The sequence below is a fragment of the Carassius carassius genome, chromosome 49 (genome assembly GCF_963082965.1).
Source record: "Carassius carassius chromosome 49, fCarCar2.1, whole genome shotgun sequence".
NCBI lineage: Eukaryota > Metazoa > Chordata > Actinopteri > Cypriniformes > Cyprinidae > Carassius > Carassius carassius.
In genome coordinates, this window is record NC_081803.1 from 20,261,793 (window position 1) to 20,288,428 (window position 26,636).

The 26,636-nt window shown below is 35.3% G+C and overlaps 2 protein-coding genes across 5 annotated transcripts in view; both read left to right on the forward strand.

The window, feature by feature from the left end:
* Positions 1–9,756, forward strand: part of LOC132132365 (M-phase phosphoprotein 9-like) — a 28,656-nt gene extending 18,900 nt beyond the window's left edge. The window contains exons 16-24 of the mRNA XM_059544739.1: positions 2,947–3,048; positions 3,247–3,378; positions 3,472–3,617; positions 4,561–4,731; positions 4,828–4,948; positions 5,038–5,138; positions 6,086–6,276; positions 7,543–7,611; positions 8,776–9,756. Of these exons, the coding sequence (XP_059400722.1) occupies positions 2,947–3,048; positions 3,247–3,378; positions 3,472–3,617; positions 4,561–4,731; positions 4,828–4,948; positions 5,038–5,138; positions 6,086–6,276; positions 7,543–7,611; positions 8,776–8,877 (1,135 nt within the window). The 3' untranslated portion in view covers positions 8,878–9,756. The remainder of the gene's footprint in view (positions 1–2,946; positions 3,049–3,246; positions 3,379–3,471; positions 3,618–4,560; positions 4,732–4,827; positions 4,949–5,037; positions 5,139–6,085; positions 6,277–7,542; positions 7,612–8,775) is intronic.
* A 1,277-nt stretch (positions 9,757–11,033) lies between these two features.
* Positions 11,034–26,636, forward strand: part of LOC132132740 (membrane-associated phosphatidylinositol transfer protein 2-like) — an 81,712-nt gene continuing 66,109 nt past the window's right edge. For 2 of the 4 annotated variants that reach the window (XM_059545245.1, XM_059545247.1), the window contains exon 1: positions 11,034–11,674. The gene's annotated coding sequence lies outside the window, so the exon portion shown is untranslated. The remainder of the gene's footprint in view (positions 11,675–26,636) is intronic. The other 2 variants (XM_059545248.1, XM_059545249.1) reach the window with 1 other exon arrangement.

The following is a 26,636-nucleotide window of genomic DNA, read 5'->3' on the forward strand; positions in this document are numbered from 1 at the left end:
TTAATGCATTAACTAACATGAAAAATAAAATATATTTAAAAAATGAAATAATGAATAAACAAATAAATATATTTTAACCTTTGTTAATGTTAATAAAAATGTTAAACTTTAACAGTAACACTTTACAATAAGTTTCCATTAGTTAATGTATTAACTAACATGAACGAACCATGAACAGTAAATTTATTACAGTATTTGTTAACCTTTGCTAATGTAAACACAGTCATTCATTGTTAGTTCATGGTAATTCACAGTGCATTAACTGATGCTAACAAGCTTTTAACTTTTAATAATGCATTAAATCTTGAAATTGACATTAAGATTAATACATGCAGTAGTTGTCTTGTTCATTCTTAGTTCATGTTAACTAAAGTAGTTAACTAAATGTCAACTAATGAACCTTATTGTAAAGTTTTACCAGTTTAACAAATTAAACCTTATTTTTTAAGTGTTACCAGTCATATAAAATAAAGTTTAGACCGTCTATAAAATGTCACATTTATTTTGAAATATGCATGATTCTAACAATTATAATAATTACTACATGTTATTACATGAAGTATGTAACATGGGTAGTAATATGAATGCTATAGTTTTATAGAATATAGTAATATAAATTCCTTTTGTGTACTAACTAAATATCTTTTTGTTTATAAATTTCAGAATCAGAATCAGAAAGAGCTTTATTGCCAAGTATGCTTGCGCATACAAGGAATTTGTTTTAGTGACATAAGCTTCCAGTAAACAGAGACAACAACACACAGACAAAAAAAAAAAAAAATTTTACAGGAGAATTACAAATTGGCAAATAAATAAGTGTATAAACAAATGTGCTATAAATGATAATGGAATAGGATTGAGTGAGATGCAGGAATGTTCTAGGATGGAGGGGTAACAAATAAATATAAGGATATTGCACATTTTTGCATAAGCATAAGTTTAAGTGGGAAACATTTAACTGTTCATGAGGTAGATTGCCTGGGGGAAGAAACTATTCTTGTGCCTTGCTGTTCTTGTATTTGCGGCTCTGAGGCGCCGGCCAGATGGCAAAAGTTCAAAGATGGGGTGACTTGGATGTGAGGGATCCAGAGTGATTTTCTGAGTCCTTTTCCTCACTCTGGATGTGTACAGTTCTTGGAGGGTGGGCAGGGGAGCACCAATAATCCTTTCAGCAGTCCGAACAGTTCTCTGTAGTCTTCTGATATCTGATTTTGTAGCTGAACCAAACCAGACAGTAATTGAAGTACACAGGACTGACTCAATGACGGCTGAGTAGAACTGTTTCAGCAGCTCCTGTGGCAGGTTAAACTTCCTCAGCTGGCGAAGGAAGTACAACCTTTGTTGGGCTTTTTTCACAATGGAGCCAATGTGATTGTCCCACTTCAGGTCCTGAGAGATGGTGGTTCCCAGGAATCTGAATGACTCCACTGCAGCCACAGTGCTGTTCATGATGGTGAGTGGGGAAAGTGCAGGGGGGTTTCTCCTAAAGTCCACAGTCATCTCCACTGTTTTGAGCGTGTTCAGCTCCAGGTTGTTAAGACTGCACCAGACAGCCAGCTGCTCAACCTCCTGTCTGTAAGCAGACTCGTCACCGTCCTGGATGAGGCCGATGACTGTAGTGTCGTCTGCAAACTTCAGGAGCTTTTACAGAGGGGTCTTTAGAGGTGCAGTCGTTGGTGTACAGGGAGAAGAGCAGAGGGGAGAGAACACATCCCTGAGGGGCACCAGTGTTGGTGGAGCAGCTGTTTGACATGAATTTCCCCAGTCTCACTAACTGTTGCCTATCTGTCAGAAAGCTGGTGATCCACTGACAGATAGAGCTAGGAACAGAGAGCTGGGTCAGTTTGGTCTGGAGGGTTGTTGGGATGATAGTGTTGAAAGCCGAACTAAAGTCCACAAACAGGATCCTCACATAAGTCCCTGTTTTGTCCAGATGTTGCAGGATGAAGTGCAATGCCATGTTGATTGCATCATCCACGGACCTGTTTGCTCGGTACGCAAACTGCAGGGGGTCTAGTAAGGGTCCAGTGATGTCCTTCAGATAAGCCAGAACCAGTTTTTCAAACGACTTCATGACGACAGACGTTAGAGCCACAGGTCTGTAGTCGTTAAGTCCTGTTATCTTGGGTTTCTTTGGAATGGGGATTATGGTTGAGCGTTTGAAGCAGGAAGGCACTTCACACAACTCCAGAGATCTGTTGAAGATCTGTGAAAAGATGGGGGCCAGCTGGTCAGCACAGATTTTCAGACAGGCTGGTGTGACGCCATCTGGGCCTGGTGCTTTTCTTCTTTTGTTTTTCTTGAAGACCTGGCGCACATCATCTTCACAGATTTGAAGAGCAGGAGGTATGGAGAGGGGGATTGCAGGAGATGTTAATGGTTGTGTAGGGAGATGGTCAGAGTGGGTGTTGGGGGTTTCAAATCTACTATAAAACTCATTCAGGTCATTAGCAAGTCGTTGATTAGCCTCAGTGCAAGGGGATGGTGTCTTGTAGTTTGTGATGGCTCTCAGTCCTCTCCAAACTGAAGTAGAGTCGTTGGAAGTAAACTGGTCTTCCAACTTTTTAGCGTAGGTCTTTTTAGCCGCTCTAATCTCTTTGTTCAGTGTGTTCCTGGCCTGATTGTACAAGACCCTGTCCCCATTTCTGTAGGCATCCTCTTTGGCCTGACGAAGGTGTCTGAGTTTTACTGTAAACCATGGCTTATCATTGTTGAATGTTAAATAAGTCCTGGTGGGAATGCATATATCCTCACAGAAACTATATAGGATGTTACAGTCTCTGTGAGTTCGTCCAGATCGGTGGTAGCAGCTTCAAAAACGCTCCAGTATGTGATGTCAAAACAAGATTGTAAATCCTGCTCTGTTTCGCTGGTCCATCTCTTCACAGTCTTTACTACAGGTTTAGCAGATTTAAGTTAGATTTAAGTTTCTCCATGGTTTTGTAGGTTCATCTCTAAGCTAGAAACTCAAGTCCGACAGCTACAGCACGAAAATCTGGCTAAAACACGTCAATCTCTCCACAGAGACTCACAACCATCTGGAGCAGGGTACTGAACGCACAACACATGCTCATCATGGCTCTAAAACACAGATTTTATTGTTTAACAATGAATTTGAACTATACACACTTACCTGTATATAGCACAGCTATTGATTCTTAGACAGATACTTGTGCACAGCTTTACTGTTTCTTTCTTCTGTTATAAAAAACAAACATGAATTTAAATCCCTAAAAATCTTTCCAGTTTGTTCCACTATCCTGATCTTCTGCCTTCACCGAGTAAAAGGCAGCGAGATGTTGATGTGGGTTTGAGGAGCTGCGCTGGTCTTATGGGTGAACAGACATGTGGTCCATCCTCTGACCGAACAGCTCGAGGGTACTGCTTTATTGACAGTGTTCATTTCTTTATCATTATGGTGCATAAACTGTGAGAAGGGAATTTCTAACTTGAACTATCCTCTGTCATCAGATGGCTGTCTCCACCAGAGAGAGAACAGACTCAGGGTCACTCTGAAGAGCCAAAGAAGACATCCATGATGAAGGCCATGATCCAGATGGAGGACACCAAAGCCACTGAGGGCCGTGCGCTGTCCACGAACAGCTGCAGTTCCTCCAGTATGTCATGAAACACTGCTTAAAGGAATAGTTCACGAAAAAATTTAAATTTGCTCACCCTCAGGCCATTCCAGAGGCAGATGAGTTTGTTTGTTCATGGGAAGAGATTTGGAGAAATGTAGCATTGCATCACTTGCTCAGCAATGGGTCCTCTGCAGTGAATGGGTGCCGTCAGTATGAGAGTCCAAACAGCTGATAAAAACATCACAATAATCCACAAGTAATCCACACCACTGCAGTCAGTTAACGTCTTATGATGGATTTGTTTCTTGTAAACACGCAGCTTTTGGCTTCACAAGACGTTTCAATTTCAGACTGTTGCTTCCAAGTAAAATACGAGTCCTCTTTCCATAATATTGCTTTCTTCAGTAAAAAAGTCTTCTCGTCTGAATCAGGAGAGAAATGTGCACAGATCAAGCACCGTTTACAAGCAAAAACAGCCTTCAACAAATATATCTGTGGATTTAAATGTGAGAGAACAACAGGAGATGAACTTTCATTATTATTGTGGATTATAGACTGATATTTTGGCCAGAAGTGACAGTTAAAAGTTAAAACGCCTTAATGATGCATTGTTTCTTATAAATACTCAGCTGTCCATTTCACAAGTAATTCATTTATGGACTGGAGTCATGTGTATTACTTGTGGTTTATTGTGATGTTTTTATAAACTCATCAGCTTTACCATCACAGGAATAAATTACATTTTAAATATATTTAAATAGAAAAACAGTTAGTATTGTACAGCTATTTCATAGCATTGCTGTTTTTACTGTATTTTTGATCAAACTTAATGAACATAAGAGACTTGCCGATCCCAAACATTTGAACAGGAGTGTGTATATATATATATATATATATATATATGCTAAGGAAGTAATTTAGAGACCCCCAACACTTGTGTACAGTCATTGTCATTGTTATTTTGTGTTGTGTGTTTCAGGGTTGGCTAGAAGGAGGCCTACGGTGGCTTTTGTGGAGAGCTCTGTGAGGGACGCGCTGGAGGAGTGGAGCGGAGCCGTGCTCAGGGCCCAGAGGAGTCTCTCTCCAGAGGGTCACAGGTCATCATCTGTGCCCCCCAGAGCACAGACAGCCGTTCCTCTCACCACACCCAGTGAGTGACTCAAGTCTTTAGCTTTTGAGTGTTTGATGCATTTTCAAAATGCCACATAAAAGTCCAGCTTCACTGACTGAATGTTTTTTATGTTAGCAAAGAGGGACACGTTACTCACACCTCTCTCAGCCAAGTCCAGTCCTAAGCGCTGCCCGACTGAGAACTTCTCCACCGCGTTGGGTCACCCTCTTCCATCCCAAGAGTACCTGCAGACCAGGTAACATTTCTGTCCTGCTATCTGACTCACTTGCTATCTGCGCTGATCACTTAATAAAGAACGTGTCTTATAAATGCCTTGTGTTTTAGGTTTGATGTAGCTTTTGATCGAAATGGCATCAGCTCCTCTCTACCGTCCCATCCGAGTCCAAGGAAGAGGTTACAGTTTAAGTCTTCTGAGAGACTGGAAGGTATTGTTGCTTTTTCTGGTTAAACTATCAAACGGTGACAACCCTTAGAAGAAACCCTTAGGGTTTGGCTAAGGGTTACTTGCATTTAATTATGCATAATTAATTGTTATTATAATAGTAAGTACATGTTACATGTGTAACAAGGACACCTTTATAAAAAATGTTACCAGAAATTTTACTATATAAATATATATCACAGAATTGAAAAAGGTGGCAAAAATTTGTATTTAACTATAAATATATATATATATTATATATATATATATATATATATATATATATATATATATATATATATATATATATATATATATATATATATATATATATATATATATATATATATATATATATATATATATATATATATATATATATATATATATATATTTTTTTTTTTTTTTTTAATACTTCAAAAAAGTGACATTAAAGACATTTATAATGTTACAGAATATATTTGTTTCAATTAAATGCTGTTATTTTATCATGGTTTTGTTATGTGGTTTTATTGAGCATGGGTTTTCACAGAAATATGAAGCAGCACAACTGTTTTCTACATTACAAGAAAAATTTCTAATTTTTATCAAAGCAAATCAGCAGTATATTAGAATTATTTCTGAAGGATCATGTGACACTGAAGACTGGAGCAATGATGCTGAAAATACAGCTTTAATCGCAGAAATAAATTTCATTAAAACATATAAAACAATAGAAAATATTTATTTAAAATTATTGTCAATATTACTGTTTTTACTGTATTTTTAATTAAATGCATCCTTGGTGAGCAGAAGAGACCTTTTAAAATCTTACAGACTTCAAACTTTTGAATGGTAGTCTATATATAAATGCATTATTTACCTAAAACTTTGACTGTTCACTATCTTTTAACCCTGTTAGCACTGGTATTTCCTCAGGAAGTGTAAGTGTTGTGTGAATTTGCTCCTCAGTGTACCCTCAGTCCAGCGTGGGCTCGTCTGAGCCTGCAGAGAGCAGTGAGTCTGAGGAGCTTGTGGTCAGACAAAGCTGGGAGGAACAGGAAGACGCCAGTGAAGAGACGTCCCTCTCCTGTCTGCCTCGTATTCAGTCGCTGGCTGACACCGAGCGCCTCTTTGATGAGCTCACACGGGAAAAGCAGCAGGTGACTGTGGGGTATTTCCTGTTATTACATGGATCTCTAGAACACTTGATTCTGATTGGTTGGTCGTGGCTTTTTGAGATCAGATATATTCATATAATGGTAACCCCTTTTTTTCATTCTCATGTTTTCACATGAACTACATTAGTAAATATGAACTAACAATGAATACAACTTCTACAGCATTTATTAATCTTAATGAATGTTAATGATAGATAGCATTGATGAAAAGATTTTCAAGATCAAAAGTTGTATTTGTTAACATTAGTTGCACTGTGAACTAACATGAACATTTTTAACTATCATTAACCAAGGTTAATAAATGTTGTAAAAATATATTGTTCATGTTAGTTAATGCATTAATGAATGATTACAAATAAGACCTTACTGTAAAGTGTTACCTATATAATGATGAAGTAGTTAATAGTGTAGTAAACTAGTTAAATGTAGTAAAAAAAACTGTATAAATTATTTATTTATTGAATGCACTGTTGAAAAATCTGAGAATTAATGGGTGTAAAATATGTATGTAACAATTTACTAATAATATGTTTATTTGTTTAACTGATTTAACAATCAATTTTTTTATGATTTTGCAACTGTGCATTTCAGAAATATAATTATAAAAATAAAAATAAATAAATGTAGATTTTAAAATGTTTAATTACATAATAAAAAATGTACACCACACACACACACACACATATATATAATACATGAATATTACTAAGTTATTTATATATTTATAATTTAATGTGTGTGTGTGTGTGTGTACATTTTTTATTATTTAATTAAACATATATATATATATATATATATATATATATATATATATATATATATATATATATATATATATATATATATATATATATATATATATATATATATATATATATATATATTCACTCATTATTTCGACTCTGGCCATAAATTTGCTAAAATCATTGTGAAACTCTGAAAGCTCATGAAAGGCATGTCACAACATCACGTGAGAGTATATACAGCATGTGACTCACTCACGGCTCGTGCTGGTTTAAACTGACTGTATGGCAGCACATGTTTCTGCTGTGTTCTCAGCACTACACATTACATAACCTGTCTTTATAATGCTGCTGGTTAATCATGTCTGTTTTTAGCAAAGGCTTCCCTTTACCTCTTCATTCTGAGGAGTGCTAATTCAAACCCTGTTGTTTAATCTCAGCTGTTTCCATCCAGCAATTTGCTGAGTGCTGTCATGCTTTCACCCAATATTTATTTATTTTCCAGATTGAGGCAGCACTGAGCCGGATTCCAGGAACTGGGGCCCGAGTCACATTGCAGACCAGGCAGGATGAGGTGGGAACACAATCACTTTCCATTCACATGCATATAGACTAAGCCTGGGTAAATAAAAATCGACTTTTAATTCAGCTGCTCTTAGAGATTTTACCATTTAATTTGAGAAAAACTACCGTCATATCACATACACAGCAGCTACAAGTTCTCTACGGCAACCCGTCAAAATAAAAATTTGGTTTACCTTAAAGAAATTAAAGAAATTATATAACTAATGTGCAGAAGAATGTAAGATTCATGAATGCATAATCACATTTTTTTCTTTGTAATTTTAACAGTAAACCTCTATTGCGCAGGACTTTGTTTTATGCCTTCATCTGATTACCAGAAAAATTTAAGAAAAACATTTTATAGAGCCCTATTACTGTTAATTATTGTTTACCAATGTCATTTAGATTACTAAAACACCGTAAATAGACAATAAAGAGCAATAATAATTCACTGGATTAGATGTATATAAATAAAAACATTATATATTGTGATAGTCATTTACATTTTAAATATTATAATGTATTAAATTAATTAATGTATTTGAATAAGAACACTGAAGAATACACACACACACACACATATAAGTTGTGTATATATATATATATATATATATATATTACAAATATAAAATATTTAATTATTTAATAAACTCACTGTGAAAAATATATTAAGCAATATATATTACATAAATATAAAAAAATATGATATTAGAGCAAATATATTTCAGTATACTGCATATATTACAGTATATGTTATAATTAAAATATTAATATTGTTTTAAAATATATAATATATTAATAAGAACAGAAAACACATGCACACACACTATTAAATGCACTGTGAGAAGTAGTTGTTAAAATAAAAAAACTTTGTAATCATTATAAGTCTTGAATTCTTTAAAACCTATATAAGCTGACATCTCTAAAACCCATGGTATATATCATGATATAGTTATTTTCTTGCTTGAAATTCATCCCTGAAGTGTTTTATATGTTGCATAAACATAATGAAAATTGTTGTTAATCCAGTGAACACTTTATAAATGAAAGGCTCTGCATCTCATTTTTGTATTTTCTTTCGTTACTTGAATTTTTTATTTTAAAGATGGTTATGCATAACAAAAGACATCAGTGTAAAAATAGATGCGTAACATTCTGAACCTCATGATTTTAGGTGTCACTGGAGAATCGCCTCGAAATGGTGAACCGCGACCTCGGGTTCATCCGCATGACTCTGAAGCGATTCAACATCCTGCGATCTTCTGCCAACATATAGCCAAAGGCTGCTGTGAACCGTCATGAAATATGAAATTATAATATTATAGTATATTATATTATCACAAAGGAATGATCGTTCCACTGTACAGACTCCGATATGTACATTTTCAGTAAATATTTCTACTTTTATTACTGTAGGATCTATTTTGTATGTTTTATTACATGGTGAACATCCTATAAAGTATATTTTAATAATGCCTAGATTTGTAAAAACATTTACTTTTTTAACGCCACAGAAATATGGAAAATTGTATGCTTGACTCTATATTTTTTTTATTTGATTTGTTTGCTGCTGATTTAAATGAATGGCAACAATCCAGTCCTGCAGGGCAGCTCATTTGCATATGTTTTCATTCCACTGTGTGTCTTAAGACTCTTTATTTAAAAAGGTTTATAATTTGCTCAAATAGCAGGCTTTCACTGTTTGTGGCATGCTCATTAATTTATGCGAAAACATAGCCTGTGCCATATGCGAACAGAGAATGATAGCACATATCTGATAAGAAGATGAGTAGAGTTAAGTTGCCTTGTCGAAATCATCTCATGCAAAGAACACAAACCCAAACCAGCACCGAGTGTTTACACATGTTTATCAAAGCTAGACCTCTGACATTTTCCAGTGCAGCACAGGATGTACTGCTTACTTTGATGCATGAAATTTTAAATATGCTCTTCTCTGCTTTTCCATTGTTAGCTGTTGACTGTTCATCTTTTTCCTGTAGCTCATGGAATCTATTTAACTGTTGCACAAAAATGTTCCACAATTAAAAATGCATAAGGAATAATGTGTTTGAGTCATTATGATTTGATGACATCTGGAATATGTTCGACTCTTGGTTGTTTCCTCAAATCATTCATTAAATGAGCTTGAAACATGTTTAGTGTTCATCAGAACTGGTTTAGTGTTAAAGGCATAATTTGGCAAAAAAAATAAAAAAAAATGTGCAGAAGCATGAATGATTTTGAGCTTGGATAGAAGGCATGATTTTTAGTAAATCTCAACTTGAAGGTTTAACATAAATAATGACTTTGAATTTATAGGTGAACTACTTTTAAATTAAGTTTCTTACAAAACATGGTTATATGGTTTAAGAAGACTTTTAAGGTTATTTTTGTATTTGTTTTGGAGCTTACAGGCCTGTTTGCACCAGGAATGATGCCAATAATGATAACTATTTTAGTGTTCTAACATTCTGTTTATAATTAGTTGTCGCTGCAGTTTTGACATCAGCCACTTTAAATGTTTGAGCTTCTAAAAGCAGGATTGATTCTAAATGGCTGTCAGTGTTTTCATTGTGCATCAGATATAAAAAAAAATTAAAACAAAAATATTTTTGAAAGTGATTCCAGTTATCGTTATGACATGGACTCTGCTTTTCCTTTAATTGTAATGTTTTTTAAAACTATATTTATCGTTATATCGATTTTATTCATTGATAGTTCTCCGAAAATGAAAATTGTGTCATATTTTACTTTCCCTCAAGTTGTTCCAAACCGGTTGGAACAGTTTCTTTGAAGAATGTATATTACCAAACAGTTGACGGTTGACGGTCATTTTTCCATATGGCTACCGTCAACTGTTTGGTTACAAACATTTTCTAAAATATCTTTTGTGTTAATCAAAAGAAAGAAACTCTTTTGGGATTGGAACAGCTTGAGGGTGATTTAAATAATGACGGATTCTCATTTTTAGGTGAACTGTCCCTTTAACAGATGTAATAACCTTTCACTTTCATGGAAAAGAGCGCCTTGTACGTTTTGCAACAAATTCCTGCCATTTATCCATATAAGCACAAAAACAGCTTTCTATGCATTAGGTGGGGTAAATCAGTGATTTATTAAGTTTTAGTACTTTAAAGTTTTATAATTTTTAGAACTTAGCAGCTAGTCCCCATCCACTTGCATTGTATAGACGAGCAACTTGAACAATATGCAAAATATCTCCTTTTGTGTTTCACATAAGAGAGATACCCATATGGATTTGGAAAAACACGGTGGTGAGTAAATAATTATAAAATGTTTTATATTATAAAAATAATTTTAAGAATTTTGGAATTTTAGAATTTACGATTTTAGTCATCGAAGTACGCCGCCAGAGGGCGCTACAGCGATGGAAAAATAACGAGGAAGGAAGGGGAGAGGTGAATTTACCATCCAATGATATCGGACCAGAAATGATGCTGCTCACACTTTCGTTAAAGATAGAAAGAAGAAAAGGACGTGCACGCACGGAAAAGCTAGGTCAAGGTTTGAGAAAGATCATATGCTTTAAATAGACCCGCGGATCCCACGGGACGGCGCGCAAATGCAAGGATCAGCATACCTGTACAGTTTTTCTGCATGCTGCTTTTTAAAGGATCAACTATTTCAGCTGAAGCGGATATAATGATGCAGGAAGCCTTACTGCCGCTGCTGTAACATTAAAAGCTGAAAACAACAATGCAAAAGCAGTGACACTCAATCTCGAGCTCTACTGTGGTTTAACCAGTCCTGTCACTTCCTCTTTGACGTGTGCATGTTGTGGACTGTAAACCGTGCGCGCTATTTTAAAAGCACAGGACTTTGTTTTTTGATTGCATGGAAGAAACCGTCGGCCTGCTTTGCTGTTTTATTTAACGTTAGTCGGCTGAACCGGTAGCCAGCTGCTCGCTTACAGACAGAGCGAGGAAATAGCGTTGCAGCGACCGGCAGACACCTCGATCCGCGGCGGGGATGTGTGTGAGCTAAAGCCGCCGGATATCGATGGCTGCGTCGCTCTGATCAGAGCCGCTTTGAGCTAAAACTCCGCGCCGAAGGTAAGAAAAAACAAATCCCGCGAAATATTTAAACGCATTTTAAATGTTCGTCTCAACGGTCTTATTTTTAATTCCAACGGTCGCTTCTGAGTTCGCTAGTCAAGGCCTTCTCTTGCTGTCAATTCGTGACCAAAATAAATAATTAATCGCCTTAAACCCTGATTTAGTTTGTTTGTTTTTGTTTTCGAAACGGATTGCTCCATTTAAACGAACCATTTGGGAGTTGTAATGAGATTAATGTTTGTGGTTATTAAAGGTGTTATTTAGTTGATTGTGGAGGAGATTCTTCTGTTACTTAGATGCTGTTATTTTAGTGCTATCTAAAGGGTTTTACGGTTGTCTAGATTAGATGGGATTCATAAATTGACCAATCTTCGCGGTAACATACATAGTTAATGAGGGTTATCTGGGCAATCAAATCACTTATCTCTTTGAGTTTTACCTGTAATGTATGCTGTATTAATTATTCAGTTTTATGAATTAGCATTACATTTATATATGTATATTCATCTTTAAAGAGTCTTACTTTATTATTGATATTTATGGATGTATCATTTCTGCATGTGATTTCCTCAGGAAAGCTGGTCATGAGAATTTGCAACCTGTCATAATTAATTCATTAGCTGTCAGAGATAACTTAACAGTTATCTGGTTGAAAAGATAAGTTAGCTCTACAAGTGACATTATCTGATGAATACCTTCCTAATTTAAGTGGTTCTAACATAACTTTTTTTGATGTCATAATTTTTAGGTTTCCCACAGTCTGGAAAAATCTAGAAGTTTAATTATTTTTTTTTTAAATGAAGCTTTGTAGTTTATGCAATAAAACAGTTAAAAACAGTAATATGTTATTAATAATATGCTTTGTTGGAAACAAAAAAAAAAGTGTAAATGGTGATTTACAGGCCTGGAAAGGTTATTTAAATTTGTAATAATTTGTAATAATTTTTAAAATTATGCTCAACTCTATTAGATATAAATAGTTGTTTGTGAGTATAACTTTTGTAATATGGTTTTTCTTAACATGGGAATACTGTTGATTTTTAGTCAAATCATTTTTGACAAATATTTGATAATTTTACAGTTTTTTGCATATCAGGTTGACTCAAATGACACAGACGTAGATGTATTGACGTGACTCTGTCATGTGTTTTTGAGTGCACGTCCATATAATAATTTACCGTTTGTTGTCAGTTTGACCCGGTTTGGCTGTTTTGGTCTGTTGGATATCTAAAGTTAATCAACTGTCAGAGATAACCTACCTGGTTAAGGATTAGAAAGCTCTTAAAGTTAGGTTTCCCAAAGACAAAGAGAGTTTATGTTGTAAAACAGTTTTGTATATGCAGTTTGGCTTATTCTGTGTTGTTGAAATCTATCGATCTATCCATCCATCTATCAATCTATCCATCCATCCATCCATCCATTTATCCATCCATTCATCCATCTATTAATCCATGTATCCATCTATGTATCCATCTATCCATTTATTTATCCATCCATCTATCCAACCATCCATCCATCCATCCAATTCTGTTCCCCCCAATATTTAGATTAGTGTTGACCGTTTCATTGGTTGATTATTTGATTTTTACGTTTGATCCCTGCAGTCTAAAATATGAAGATTCATCCTCAATATCGAGCATTATTTTCATCTGTCTTTGATTAATAAACACATCGAAAACAGTCCTGCATCATCCAGTCTGGGCAAGATAATTAGGATGTTCTTCACGTCTTAATCGCAGGGTCACAATTAACTTGTCACGGAATTGTACATTTTTAGTTAGCGAGACCTCATAGTTTGCCATGTTCTTTTCAAGCAAATCGAAGGAGAGGAAAAACTGCTTCCCTGTATCTAATTATCCTGCCAAAATGATTAGGTTTGTTCTTAATGAATCCTGTTATGAAGCAACCATCGTAGTTAGAATGAGTCACAGTATTGATTGGCTTCCACTTCCTCCTCCGCTCCCGCCCCGGCCGGAGAACGTCTGCTAATGGCTACAGGGATGTACGGATGGATGGAGGCAAGGCAGGCCGCTGCCAGGCTCATGACGGTATGCCAATATGAGCCAGACACTGTCAGCAGCGGGTGATGCCACAACGGAGAGAGGGAAGCGGACGGCGGGGTGACACACACCACACAGTTGCACCTTGTTATTTATAGCCGAATAGTAAACACTGAAATGAATTCCCTCCAAACAAGGCAAGCAAGCATGCTAGGGGCCACCAATCTGCTACAGAACATACAAATGTTGATTTGAGCCATTGTGTTATTATTGTGAAAGAGCCAGTGTTGAGCCTTTTTTTTTTTTTTTTTTTTTTTTTTTTTTTTTTTTTTTTTTACAGTGGCTTTTTCTTGGGTCAAATTTTAATAATTTCATAGCACAATAACTATATATATATTAGAATATGGATATCTTTGCTGGAAATTCAACCCAAAATACTCTAATACTTGAAAAGATGAAAGTCTGATACCAAATCATAGTATAACTAGCCTTGCATTTTATATAATACTTCAAAAAGTTACCAAAGTTGTCACTGGGATGGTACCCTTTTTAATATGTAAATTTTAGATATGATCCACAATATGTTCCTTAAGGTACCAGTATGCACCTTTAAGGTACCAATATGCACCATTTAGGGATAAATATGGTATGAAGATGTTACTTTTTGTAAAGGTACTGCCTTAGTGTAAGTTAAAAAGAGAGTGTAAGAGTGTAAGTTAAAAAGAAAAGACTTTGGAAAACAGCCGATATATGAACCAAATGTAATAGAGAGCTGAAGCCTTGACATCAAAACCCAGAAGACTAATTCGCCATGGGTTCCCTTGAGATTTTCTTATGGGTTTTTTAATGGGGTTTTTCTAGTAAAATAAGTCTCTGGTAAACATGACTTGATGATGTTTTATTGCACAATGTAAACTGATCACACACCAAACGTTCTTATGTAGTTACTCATAACAAACATACGTCTTTTTTTAATTCTCATATTCAGTATGGGTGTGTGCAATTTGGGTTATAGAGTATTGTAAAACATTCAATTATTGTCAATTTATATTTACCAAAGACCTTATTTTACTCATAAATTGATGACCACCATTATAAAAACCCATAGGGAAATCTTGAGGGAACCCTTGGTGAATTACTCTTACAGGTTTTGACATGAAGCCTCTCTATTGTACACAAGTTTTATGTAATTCTTTTTTCAGTTTTTGCAACATTACTTAAAGAGCAGGCCATATGTTCCAGAGAGCTTGTTAATCAAAATTAAGAAGAATAGAAGCCAACTAAGATACTGTAAAAGCCAAGATTACAGAAGCAGTCCTTGATAAAATGACATGCACAAAACAAAAGGTTTAAATTGTATTTCTTTGTTCATTGTCTTCTCAACATTATGTAAACGCACTAATAGCAGAAGTGTTTGTGGGGGGGTCAGAGTCTGTTCCTATTTCACGGGCAGGTGTGGATTTGAAATTATGACGACTTGTAAGGCTACTCTGATTTGACTCTCTCTTTTGAGCAGTGGTATATAGTACCTGAAAGTCATACTCAGGTAAAAGTACAGATATCTTACCAGAAAATGACTTTGGTAGAAGTTGAAGTCACCGTTTAGAATGTTACTTGAGTAAAAGTCTTAAAGTATGTGATATTTATTGTACTTAAGTACAAAAAGTATTTGTAAAATCTTAAGTATTGAAAGTAAAAAGTACAAGCAAAAAGTAAAAATAGTCAAACTGACTGTTAATGAGCGAGTCATTAAGATTCAACCGATTCATTCAAATGGCTGATTCATTCAGAAACAAAGCATTTGACTGTGTTAATGAGTGAATCACTGAATCATTTATTCAACCGATTCGTTCAAAAAGCTGATTCATTCAATTAGTAAACCCTGTCCATTGCTCCATTGAGATGCAAAACAGTGCTGTGATCTTCATTTGCAACTTTCTGCATCTGCAGAAAAACGGTACTCTTGGTACTCTAAGTTAACTAAGCCTACAATAAAAAATCTAAATATAAAACGCATACAGAAGCATTTTTGCCATCTACAATTTAGAATGCCTGGAATATTGAGTTTTAATAGACTAATAAATCCGTGTGCGTGCACTCTGTGTGTGATTTGGTGATATAGCCTACTTGATCATGTCAGATTGCACATCATTACAACAGCACATACCATATTATCAGACGATGCTGTATATCGCACACCCCAGCCTCGAGTTGAGTGGGAAATGAAATCATCTGCGGTTGTGGTCAGCACGCATTTGTTTGCACATGAGCAAAGGTGTTTTTTTTAGGAATCTAACTTGCAAACGCCAGACCACTGTTGTCAAACCTGCTTTCCTGCAGTCTGTGTCCTTCGGACTATTTTGTAGTAAGTAACGAATATATTTAGGGGAAATGTATCGGCATAAAAGTATACATTTTAATTGTAGTGGAAATGTAGTGGAGAAATGTAGTGGAGTAAATGTAAAAGTTGCCTGAAATATAAAAACTGAAGTAAAGTACAGATACTCCCAAAAAATACTTAAGTACTGTAACGAAGTATTTTTACTTTATTAGATTACACCACTGCTTTTGAGAGACGGTATCTTTATTTATCATGCATTTTTTGATTAACATTTTATAGATTGTTTTCATTAAAGGATAGCTACGTTATAAACTGCAAAAGCGATATTTTTCAAAAACCCATATGACCTGATCTTTAACCATAAACCTGCTCTTCAACTGTGTCTGCACAACATAAATTGCTCATATTACAGTCTTGCATACACGTCTGCGAGACTATTTTCAGTGTAAACTCTAGTTTTTCTAGAGTTTTCTTTTGCGCCATAGTGGAAACTACCAAAATCGCTTCGAGGTTAACTTGTTCATGCCATTGCATGGACAGTACCATCATTTCTTTTAGAATGAATGATTGCAAGATCAAAATTTTGCGTTTGTACGCATGATATGACTGACAGTCGTTCACACACACAGGAATCTGTTAACCTGTGTAACAGTAGCACTTTTTCCTTGTGCATTCCGAGAGTGTAACAGAGACGCTCGACCCTCTGGACTCCAGACACTGTATATCTCTCAGGTGAGACCATTAATAAATGAAGTGTGTAGGTTTGTGTGTGAGCGCTTTGTGTCATGTTTAGCATAGCTTATTCCGGATCTCCTTGAGCCCTTCAGTCATTCCAGCACTGATGCGTCCCATCCTGTTTCTTGCTGGATTGTCTTGGCAAACGTTTCCACTGGTATCTCCGCTTCCAAATATACCCATTGTGCTCGGTAATAAGCATACTGTAGCAGGAAGTGAGTTGGTGTTGGCAGAAGAGCTGTGTGGGCATCTGCTTGGGTGTTTTTATATAACTTACAGAAAGTTACAAATAACCATAGCATCTCCATCGACATCTCTATTCCCTTTTCTGCTCATTAATAAGCTCAGCTGATCTGAAAGAATTGATTCCCGCAGTCATCGAGGGGAACAGCATCTGTGTTCTAGATCTGTTTTAGAGGAACCGTAACCAGAATGATCTTGGATCCTATGGAATGGTTTACTGAAAAAAATGAAACTAATCACCCTCATGTCTTTTCAATGGAAGCTTGTTTCCACCACTGAATAAATATTTTAAGATAATTGCGACTTTATATCGCAAAAATAGACAGAATTGTAAGATAAAAAAGTCGCAATTACGTTTTATGAAGTCATAATTGCAAATTTATATCATGCAGTTATGACTTTTTTTTTCAGAATTGTGAGATTATAAATTGCAACTTTGTGTCATAGTCAAAATTGTGAGAATTTAACTTGTAATTTAAATCTCAAAAAATTCTAACTTTATAACTTGTGATTGTGTGTTATAGAAAAATATAATTGTGACTTTTTATCTCACAATTTTGATATGAAGATATGAGCTTGCAGTTGTAAGAAAATGGTATTTATCTACGCAGAATTGGACTTTATAACTCAGAAATTAGTTTATATATCATATATGAGGGGGAAAAAGTCAGATTTGCGATAGGCTATATAAATTTGTAATTGTGAGTAAATAAGTCGATAGGAAGTTTATATCGCATATATATTCTTGCAATTTTGACTTTAGTTCCCGCAATTAAGAGTTTAGGTTATATCTGACAATTCTGACTCTATAACTGTCAGTTGCGAGTTTAAATCTTGCTATTTTGACTTTAAAACTCATAACTAATTTCGTGTTTATATCTTGAAATAAAAAATAAAAAAAAGTCAGAATTGCAAGATGTAAACTCAGTTACATTTTTTAAATTTTTGTTCAGTGGTGGAATGATGTTCAATCATGCAGCTCTTTTTCGATAGTGACCATCTCTGTCACGCTCCAATAAAGAGCACCGTGTATCTTTCAAGTCTTCTGAATTCATGTTTTGTATGATGAACAGACTGGAAATGTTTGTCATTAATGACTTAATCTGCAGCTCTCAATGCTATTATTGATCCATTCAAATATGGAGCAAATAATGACTTTATTTTGGTCTGTTTCTCATACTAAACTATCATATTTCTTTGAATATGGTGTACATGTCGTATGAGCTACTTTAATAGTTTCGGAGCTTGAGAGACATGGTCACCAACTGGTGGTCGATATAAAACCAATAGATGAAGACACTCAAATGGGTTTGGATTGACATGATGGTGAGCAAATATTGAATGATTTTCATTACAGGGTGAACTATCCCTTCAAACACGTTGGCTGACACCATCAGAAGCCTCTGTGTGTTGAAATGATCCATCCACTGACCTCGTCCCAATTTCACAAATGGAAAAAGTTGCATAGTACTATCCCCATGTGCTATTGCGCTCATGCTGCTTGTGACGGCAGAGCAAAACGTCACTGTCTTTTAAAATTTTAATAGTGTTTGTCCGCCCCACTTACAGTAATAGACTTGGAAAGGCAATACACTGAAAGGACCACTCTATTAGGGTGGCTCTACCTGCTGCAACCTCTTTTGTAACATCAGTTCTTCAGGTTTTGGTTTGTGTGTGGGCAGTAGCCATTCTAGCCATTCACAAATCAGAACACCATTATTAATGAATGCAATCGGGAAATGGCCAGTTGGTTTTGATAGATACCTAATCTTGGTAATAAATGGGCCCAGGGTGGGGTGTTGGTTTTTGTCATTGTGACTCAGAGTGGCATCCCATTAATGATGCGAGAAGCAGTGGTGTATTTTTCACTTTTTGGGTTTGGGGCCTGTCCATGCGCTAATGGTATTTGGCCGTGTGTTGTGCTTTGAGGCCACGCCCACCGTGACTTTGATTGATGACGTTGCCCCTGAACTTAGAGAAGTGACTGGTGAAAAGATATTATGGTAGATGCTGGGATAGATTATATTTATATATGTCTATTGAATAAAATTGTAATTATAATTGTATTATAATTATGTAAATATTTTGTGTTAGCATTAACAATGAAAAATACTTTTAAAGCATTTAATAATCTTAGTTAATGTTAATTTCAACATTTAGTAATGCATTATTAAAACCAAAAGTTGTATCTGTTGATATTATTTAATGGACCTGTGTTAACATGAACTAACAATGAACAGTATTTTTATTAAGTGTTGTTAAAAAAGATTAATAAATACTGTAACAAATGTATTGCTGATTGTTAGTTAATGTTGGTTAATGCTCTAACTGTTGTTAATTAATGGGATCTTATTGGGCCGAGTGTCATTAAATTGATTTTGTGATCCATCCATGTCTTTTAAATGCTTCTTAATGACATAATTTTCCATGAACGAGTGCGAGCTGTTAATTTCAATTCACTGATTCAAAAGATCGACTGATTGGAGAAGTTCACAAAATTTACTGACATTTTTGATGTGGCTCAAAGACAAAAAGGGGTTTTCAAGCATCAAAGCAGAAAAAAAAATTGACTTTTTTTACCATGATTTACAGAAGGAACTCCCTAAAATGTCATTCAGTTTAACAGTAGTTCATATACCTAATAATATTTTCAGGCATATTTGGAAACTTTAAAAGTTAGATTAAAAGACTCTATTTAGAATCACAGTGCTTCCCCCAAAACTAATTAATTGCCATTTTAAATATTTACCAATATTTGCCACTGTCCTTCAAACCACTAGTTTTTACCCACTTGTCAGCAAGAATTTTTTTAATCATTTCAAATATAATAAATGATCATAGTATGATCACTTTATATAAATTGCTATACTTTTTTCAGGATTCTTTGATGAATAAAAAGTAAAAAAAAGAATAATTTCTAACAATATAAATCTTTGCTATCACATCTTAAAAATCTAACACATTTTTGCTGAATAAAGTTTTAATTTCTTAAAAAAAAAAAAAAAGAATAAAAAAATGTACTGACTCTTTTTTTTGTTTTTTGATTTGGTCATAAAATGGATATTTCGTCTTTGACCAGTGTATTAAAATATTTAAGTAGCAAGGTAGTCATTTCATTAATTATGTAATAATAATAATAAGAATCAGAACACTGATTCAATGATTTATAAATATAAATATCCAGATACATATTTAATATTGTCAAAAAGCCTAAAGATATCTAGTCTTTTTATTAGATGATCCACAGTCCTGATATTCAATATTTCCAGCATCGTTTTAAACAATTGAATGTGCAGGAGTTTGTAGATCTGTGTATTTTGTTTTCTTGTGAGGTTTCTGTTTAATCTCCTTGCTGGAAAATGATACTCAATATCAAACACCTGATGCAGTATTCAACAGTGTGATCGATTTCTCAAGCCTCAAGTTATGCTAATTTCACATAAAAATCAATGCTAGCCAAAATCGTTCTGTTCTACACTGATGTTTCATACTCACCATGTCTTTTCAATAGTTACACAGCATAACATAAAAAATGGCTTGTTGCATCAAAACTGCAGTATTTCCATTTAGGGTTTTCATCATTACAACCCTCTACGTACACCTTGGAAATATAATCGCCATTGGCTAGTACAATTTTTAGTTTACTCGCTAGACTGATATACTATTTTACACACACACACACACGATTCCAATCAGCTTATCTTTGTAAAATGGCATAGCTTCTTAAATCTTAGCTTCTTAATCAGTCAGTCAAGCATTATATTATGGTATTATGCACTATTTAATGATAGAACTTTAGTGTTTTGAACTAAAACTTGGTAACTATGTATGAATGCATATTTGTCAATTTAACTGAACTTAAGACTGGTGGTGATGCCTAAGATATTCTTGGTCATTCAGGTTTCTGTAAAAAAAAAAAAAAAAAAAGGTAATAGATCATATTAATTATTATTAAAAGATAAGACTACTACTAATTCTACTACCATACTAATAATATACAATGCACTACGGATTGATGAGCTGCTGGGTTCATGAATATAATCACGTTGTGTGCGTTTGGTCGAACTGATTTGCTGAAATCAATAGATCAGCGCCAGCCAATGAAATTGCCATTTGTGCATTAGCTCCGCCCACTACCAGAGAAACCAGCTTATCTTCTTCAATGAAAAAATAATAAAAAGTTGATAAGTTGAATAATTCTAAATATTCTCCATTATTTTGACAGGAGAAGACAACAAAGAGTATAGTTTACATGTAGTGCGTTGATTCAGTGTGGTAAGACTCTCGCTCTCTCTCTTTGCATGCGTGAGAAACAGCTCTGTCAGCAAAGCGACGGCATGTTGTGCACCTTCACACAGAGTTTATAATTCGGCAAATACAGGTGCGCTGTGCTTCCATTGAGATGAACTGAAAAGTACAGATTGCTTGATGGAGAGAGAACTCGCTTCAGTCACTGTTCAGCGAGTGAAAATGTGCTAATCTTATAATAGCCTTGAACACACACACTGGCGAGTAAAATCTAAGAATTAATTAGCCAATGGCTAAGAATAGACATAATTTAGTCGCCCAGAGTAAAATTTAGTCGCATATGCGAGTGATTTACTCACAATGTAGAGGGTTGCATTACCAGGAAAGAACTAGTTGGTGTCTTGAGCTTTCATTGGTGTCTGTGTTGAGTCTTTTTGGCGTCTGTGGTTGAGCAAAGTTACTCTCAAAGTTCATATCTGATAAAGTATGAGGACCAGTGGAATTTTCCCGCCACCGCACACAACGGCCCGCTTACGCCATCGGCCCTTTCATCATCCTGTTGAGCCATGTTGCTCACTCATGAAGCGATTTGCATTTTATTGAGAAGATTTATAGATTTGCATTTGTTATATCAGCAGGTATTTGCAATGCAAAGAAACAGAAGGGGAATGAGAGGGTTTAGGAGAAGTTACCATTGATAAATTTTGTACATAGTATTCTAACATACAAGCAGGAACTAGATTTAAAATGACATGTTCTCAACTTACATGCATCATATTTGCATATAATAACCCCTGTAATGATTTGACTTGAGAATGAGATTGAGAAATTTTCTGGCTCACGTGTGTTTGGTTGCATTTGTATGTCATGGTGCTTTTGCATTTTCCCTCCTAGTTATTTGTTCCTCCCCATTACCCAACAGCATATCAGCAGTCGCATCAGGTATCCGCCTTATGAAACTCATGCATTATACCCCGAGCTCCCTTAATGTGCTCCGCCAACACCAGCGACATCGCATCTCAGCGGAAGACTCCAGCGGAAGCTCTTTTCTCAATAGGTTCCAGTTTTCCCACAACCGGCCTCTAAAAAGGCTTTTTAATAGCTCCGAGAGGCTTGGCATGAGATGAGTGGCTGACGATTATCTGAGCTCAAAGCCCCGTGAGGTGAGTGATTTATTACAATAATTTAAAGAAAGGAGTGAGCACGGAGGCGAGCTACTATCAGCTGGGCCGCTCTATAAATAAACTGCCTTTTCTCATCATCCGCCCCTCACGTCAAGGGTTTGTTTGTGCTTCCCTCTTCCTCCATTTATTCATGTGTCTTGTGTAGTGGATTTTCTGATAAGAATTTTATGTTGTTCTCGGAAAAGCGTCGTAGAAAGCGAAGCACGTTGCCAGTGTTTGCGATTAGTTTGAGAAGGAAGCACATTGGAATGGATTGTCTGTTATTCAGTTGTGATAGTGATGCACATTATCTTTTTATGTCAAGGTGCTGTATTTTACAAAGGCAGATTTCACGAGGTCATCTTTTTTTATCATCTTTTACATTTTTTACAAATATGAAATAGATACTTTAGTGATTCTTCTTGATTCCAAATAGCATAATGCCAAAGTACTGGTGTCTTTTCATGTCAAAGTATTGTATTTTGCAAAGTTCTGAAAAAAATAAAAGAACAATTTTGAGAAGAACATATTTAATATTACCATTTCAAAGGAAAATATTAACCAATTCAAACAATGCCTGTCATTATTTCTAATTTAAGTAACCATTAAGAAATCATTTTTATTTTTATTTTTTTAGATATTTGTTTTGATGAATAGATTTGTGTTTATTTGAAATAGATTTTTTTTGTAATAATAAAGAAGTCTTCACTGTCACTTTTAATCCATTTAATGTGTCCTTGACAAAAAAAGAGTATTAACTTCTTTTGAAAAAAATAAAAAAATAAAAAAATACTGAAAACATCTGAACAGCAGTGTAAATATTAAAGATAATATTTATGAAAATGAAAGTTTTTTTTTTTAAATGTGAGGAAAATATATAATATTATAATTTTAAAGTAAAATATTTACCAACTAAAACAATGGTATTATATTTTTTTCTCATTTAATTAACCTTTTTTTTTTTTTTTTTAAAGATTTAAAAAAAAAAAGGATTTACTTTTCCCCCATATTTTTTATGATATTTTCTTACATTTGGTATAGAAAATATAAGTAATGATCCCTCTTTCCAAATAGCACATTGCCAAAGTATTGTACTTTACATAAGCATGCTTACAAAGTTCTGAAAAAATAAAAATTGTGTTTTTTATTAATTTTTAAAGATAGTTTAAATGTGAACTTTATTTTTGTTTTATATAGAAAATGTTAGTGATGCTTCTTGAGTCTATATAGCTCAATGCTACGTCTGGCTGATTGTCAGGGCGTTGCTTTGTGGTTGCTAAGGTATTCTGACCGTTTTTAACGTGGTTGCTAAGGTATTAAGGTAGTGTTCTCCCTCCAGTTTCTGTTATAATTTGGTCTTTAGATGTCTTGTCACCTTTAGTTTTTCAAAGTTCTATGGAGTATTCTTTTCAAGAAATTTTCTACATTTTTTTGTCTGTTTTACTTATAATCTCATGTTTAACCCTTTAGAACCTAAAGCTAAAATTGGCCGTTTTCACTCATTTTGTTTTTTTGAGTATAAAATTAGAACATAATGTGGTATCTTCAAGTGTAAGGTGTCATTTTTTTCAGATAATTATAGGCTTTCAGGAAATTACTGTTATTGTACATTATTTTGTGTAATGAGTTAGTAAATAGAATTTAAATAGACAAAAAAATTAAAAACGGGAAGAAATTTTACTGGTTTTTATTTAGAAAAAATCTGAAAACTCATGATCGAAAGAATCTAATGCCTCAATCTTGAAAAAGGAACTATAATACATATATACAAGTCTTTTTGAGACACTGGATTGCACAGTTTTCACTTAGGAGCCATTTGTTGTACTCCAGTTCTCCAGGCGTTTTAGGATTCTTCAATCCAGTCATTTAAATGTGGTGCTCTCTGAAGCAGTTCCTGTCTAACTGCAAGCATAATCCCACATCACATTCCTGGCACTTCCATGGGGTACTCCTTTTGCATCATATGCAACTCTGTGAAAGGTCTTGAGTATCACTCACAGGAACAGGCAGATGATCGCATCTCTCTCGAGCTGCCATCCAGGGGAACATCTGTGAGCGTAGCAGCTAGCAGCTCCTGAACGTTTTGCCGTGTCATGAGCTTATCATGGTGGATGGCACACATCCCTTTGTGTAAAATGAAGCTGTTGGTCACTGCAATGTCCAGGAAGTGCTGGAAAATGGTCACATATGACTTGTTTTATGGGGCACCGACTTTGTTCTGAGCATCTTGATGGAGGTGTCAAGTCCCCCCATGTACTTATTGTACAGCTACAGCTTCGACCACTGCCCTGGCCCCTCTGAGATGGTGTGTGTTCGATGTAGATGGCCCATTTGCTTCTTCATAGATAACTGGAGTAAGCCACACTGGAAAAAAAAAAGCAGCATGTATTACAAACTCACTATATATGTACATAAAAATACTTTTCATTATGAAGCAATCTATTAGTAAGAGAAAATTTGTACAAATAATATATAAATATATAATAATATAATAAATAAATAACTATAATAATACAATAAAATAATAAAAATAAAGCCTGCAGTTACTAACATTTGCATACACACAATCACACACACATACATGCACCTACACACACACACACACGCAAATATACAGATATAGACATAAATGCATGCATGCACAGTCACGCAAGCGCGTACACACACATTTGCATACACATCATAGACTGTATAAGATACACACATGCACACACAAACAGATATACACACACACATACACACAGATATACACATGCACACATTAGCAGTAGCACACACAAACACACATAAACATATGCACACATGCATGCACTTACACAAACATACTTATAACGTTACACATACACGCACACATTCGCATACACACACACGCACCTTTACTTACTTACACACACAAACACACACACACAGAGAGAGAGATATATGTCCATGCACTTACATACACAATTATGTATGCATGCACACACACCCATACACATAACGTTACATAAGTAAATATGAACGCATGCATGCATGCACATACGCACTTTGGTGGGAAGTCGTGGCCTAATGGTTAGAGAGTCGGACTCCCAATCGAAAGGTTGTGAGTTCGAGTCCCGGGCCGGCAGGAATTGTGGGTGGGGGGAGTGCATGTACAGTTCTCTCTCCACCTTCAATACCACGACTTAGGTGCCCTTGAGCAAGGCATCGAACCCCCAACTGCTCCCCGGGCGCCGCAGCATAAATGGCTGCCCACTGCTCTGGGTGTGTGCTCACAGTGTGTGTGTGTGTGTGTTCACTGCTCTGTGTGTGTGCATTTCGGATGGGTTAAATGCAGAGCACAAATTCTGAGTATGGGTCACCATACTTGGCTGAATGTCACTTCACTTACAAGTGTGTGCAACGCACATATAAGTGTGTGAAACAGTGTTTTTTCGAACAGAAACACGGAGTCTGACTATTTTATTCATTTCTCATCGATTCATCAGAAAGAAACAAATAAATAAGCTTCACTTACCAATCCACGACTGGATCAAAACCAGTACACCTCCTCAACGTCTGAATACAGACTCCGGGTCCGATGAATCATGTTCAGCCTCTTCCCAGGTGTAATCAGAGATCAAATCAATCGCCTCCTCTTGTGTAAAACCTTTTTTCGGCATGTTTTTGTTCGTTTTTGTTTATATTTCACACTCTCAAACTTTCAAACCTGCTGCGCTCCGTATCTCCCGCTTCAACTCCGCCCTTCCCCCTCTCCCCAAAAGCTGCTGGAAAGCATGCAGTTACTGTATTAAGCTGTATATTGTCTTAAAGCGCAAGCTGTCTTCTATCAGACGCAATTAGATTTTTTTTCATAGTGCAAATGGTTGCTGAGTTATGAAAACATTAATACCGCATGGTAAATTGTGTCGGCGCCGACACGTTCGGTTTTAAAGGGTTAATTCAACGCATTATTTGCTGTCTGTTATTTGTAAGGCACATGTAACCAACGATTTTAGAATTTTAAATTTTTTTTCAGTGCATGATGAAGTTGCTTCAGGTCAAAGGTTTGTTACGGTCTTCCACAGCTAATTATTTCACTTGAAAGAATTAGCTTTAGCATTTGACACCCTCAGAAATGGGATAATGGTGTTGGTATTCTCATGTCAGCGATGCCCATAGCAAATAACCCAGTGTAATCTCAATCGCCAACAGTTGTAATATTCAAAATAGTCCCCTGTTCTTTGTTCTGTTACACAACGTATCCAAAG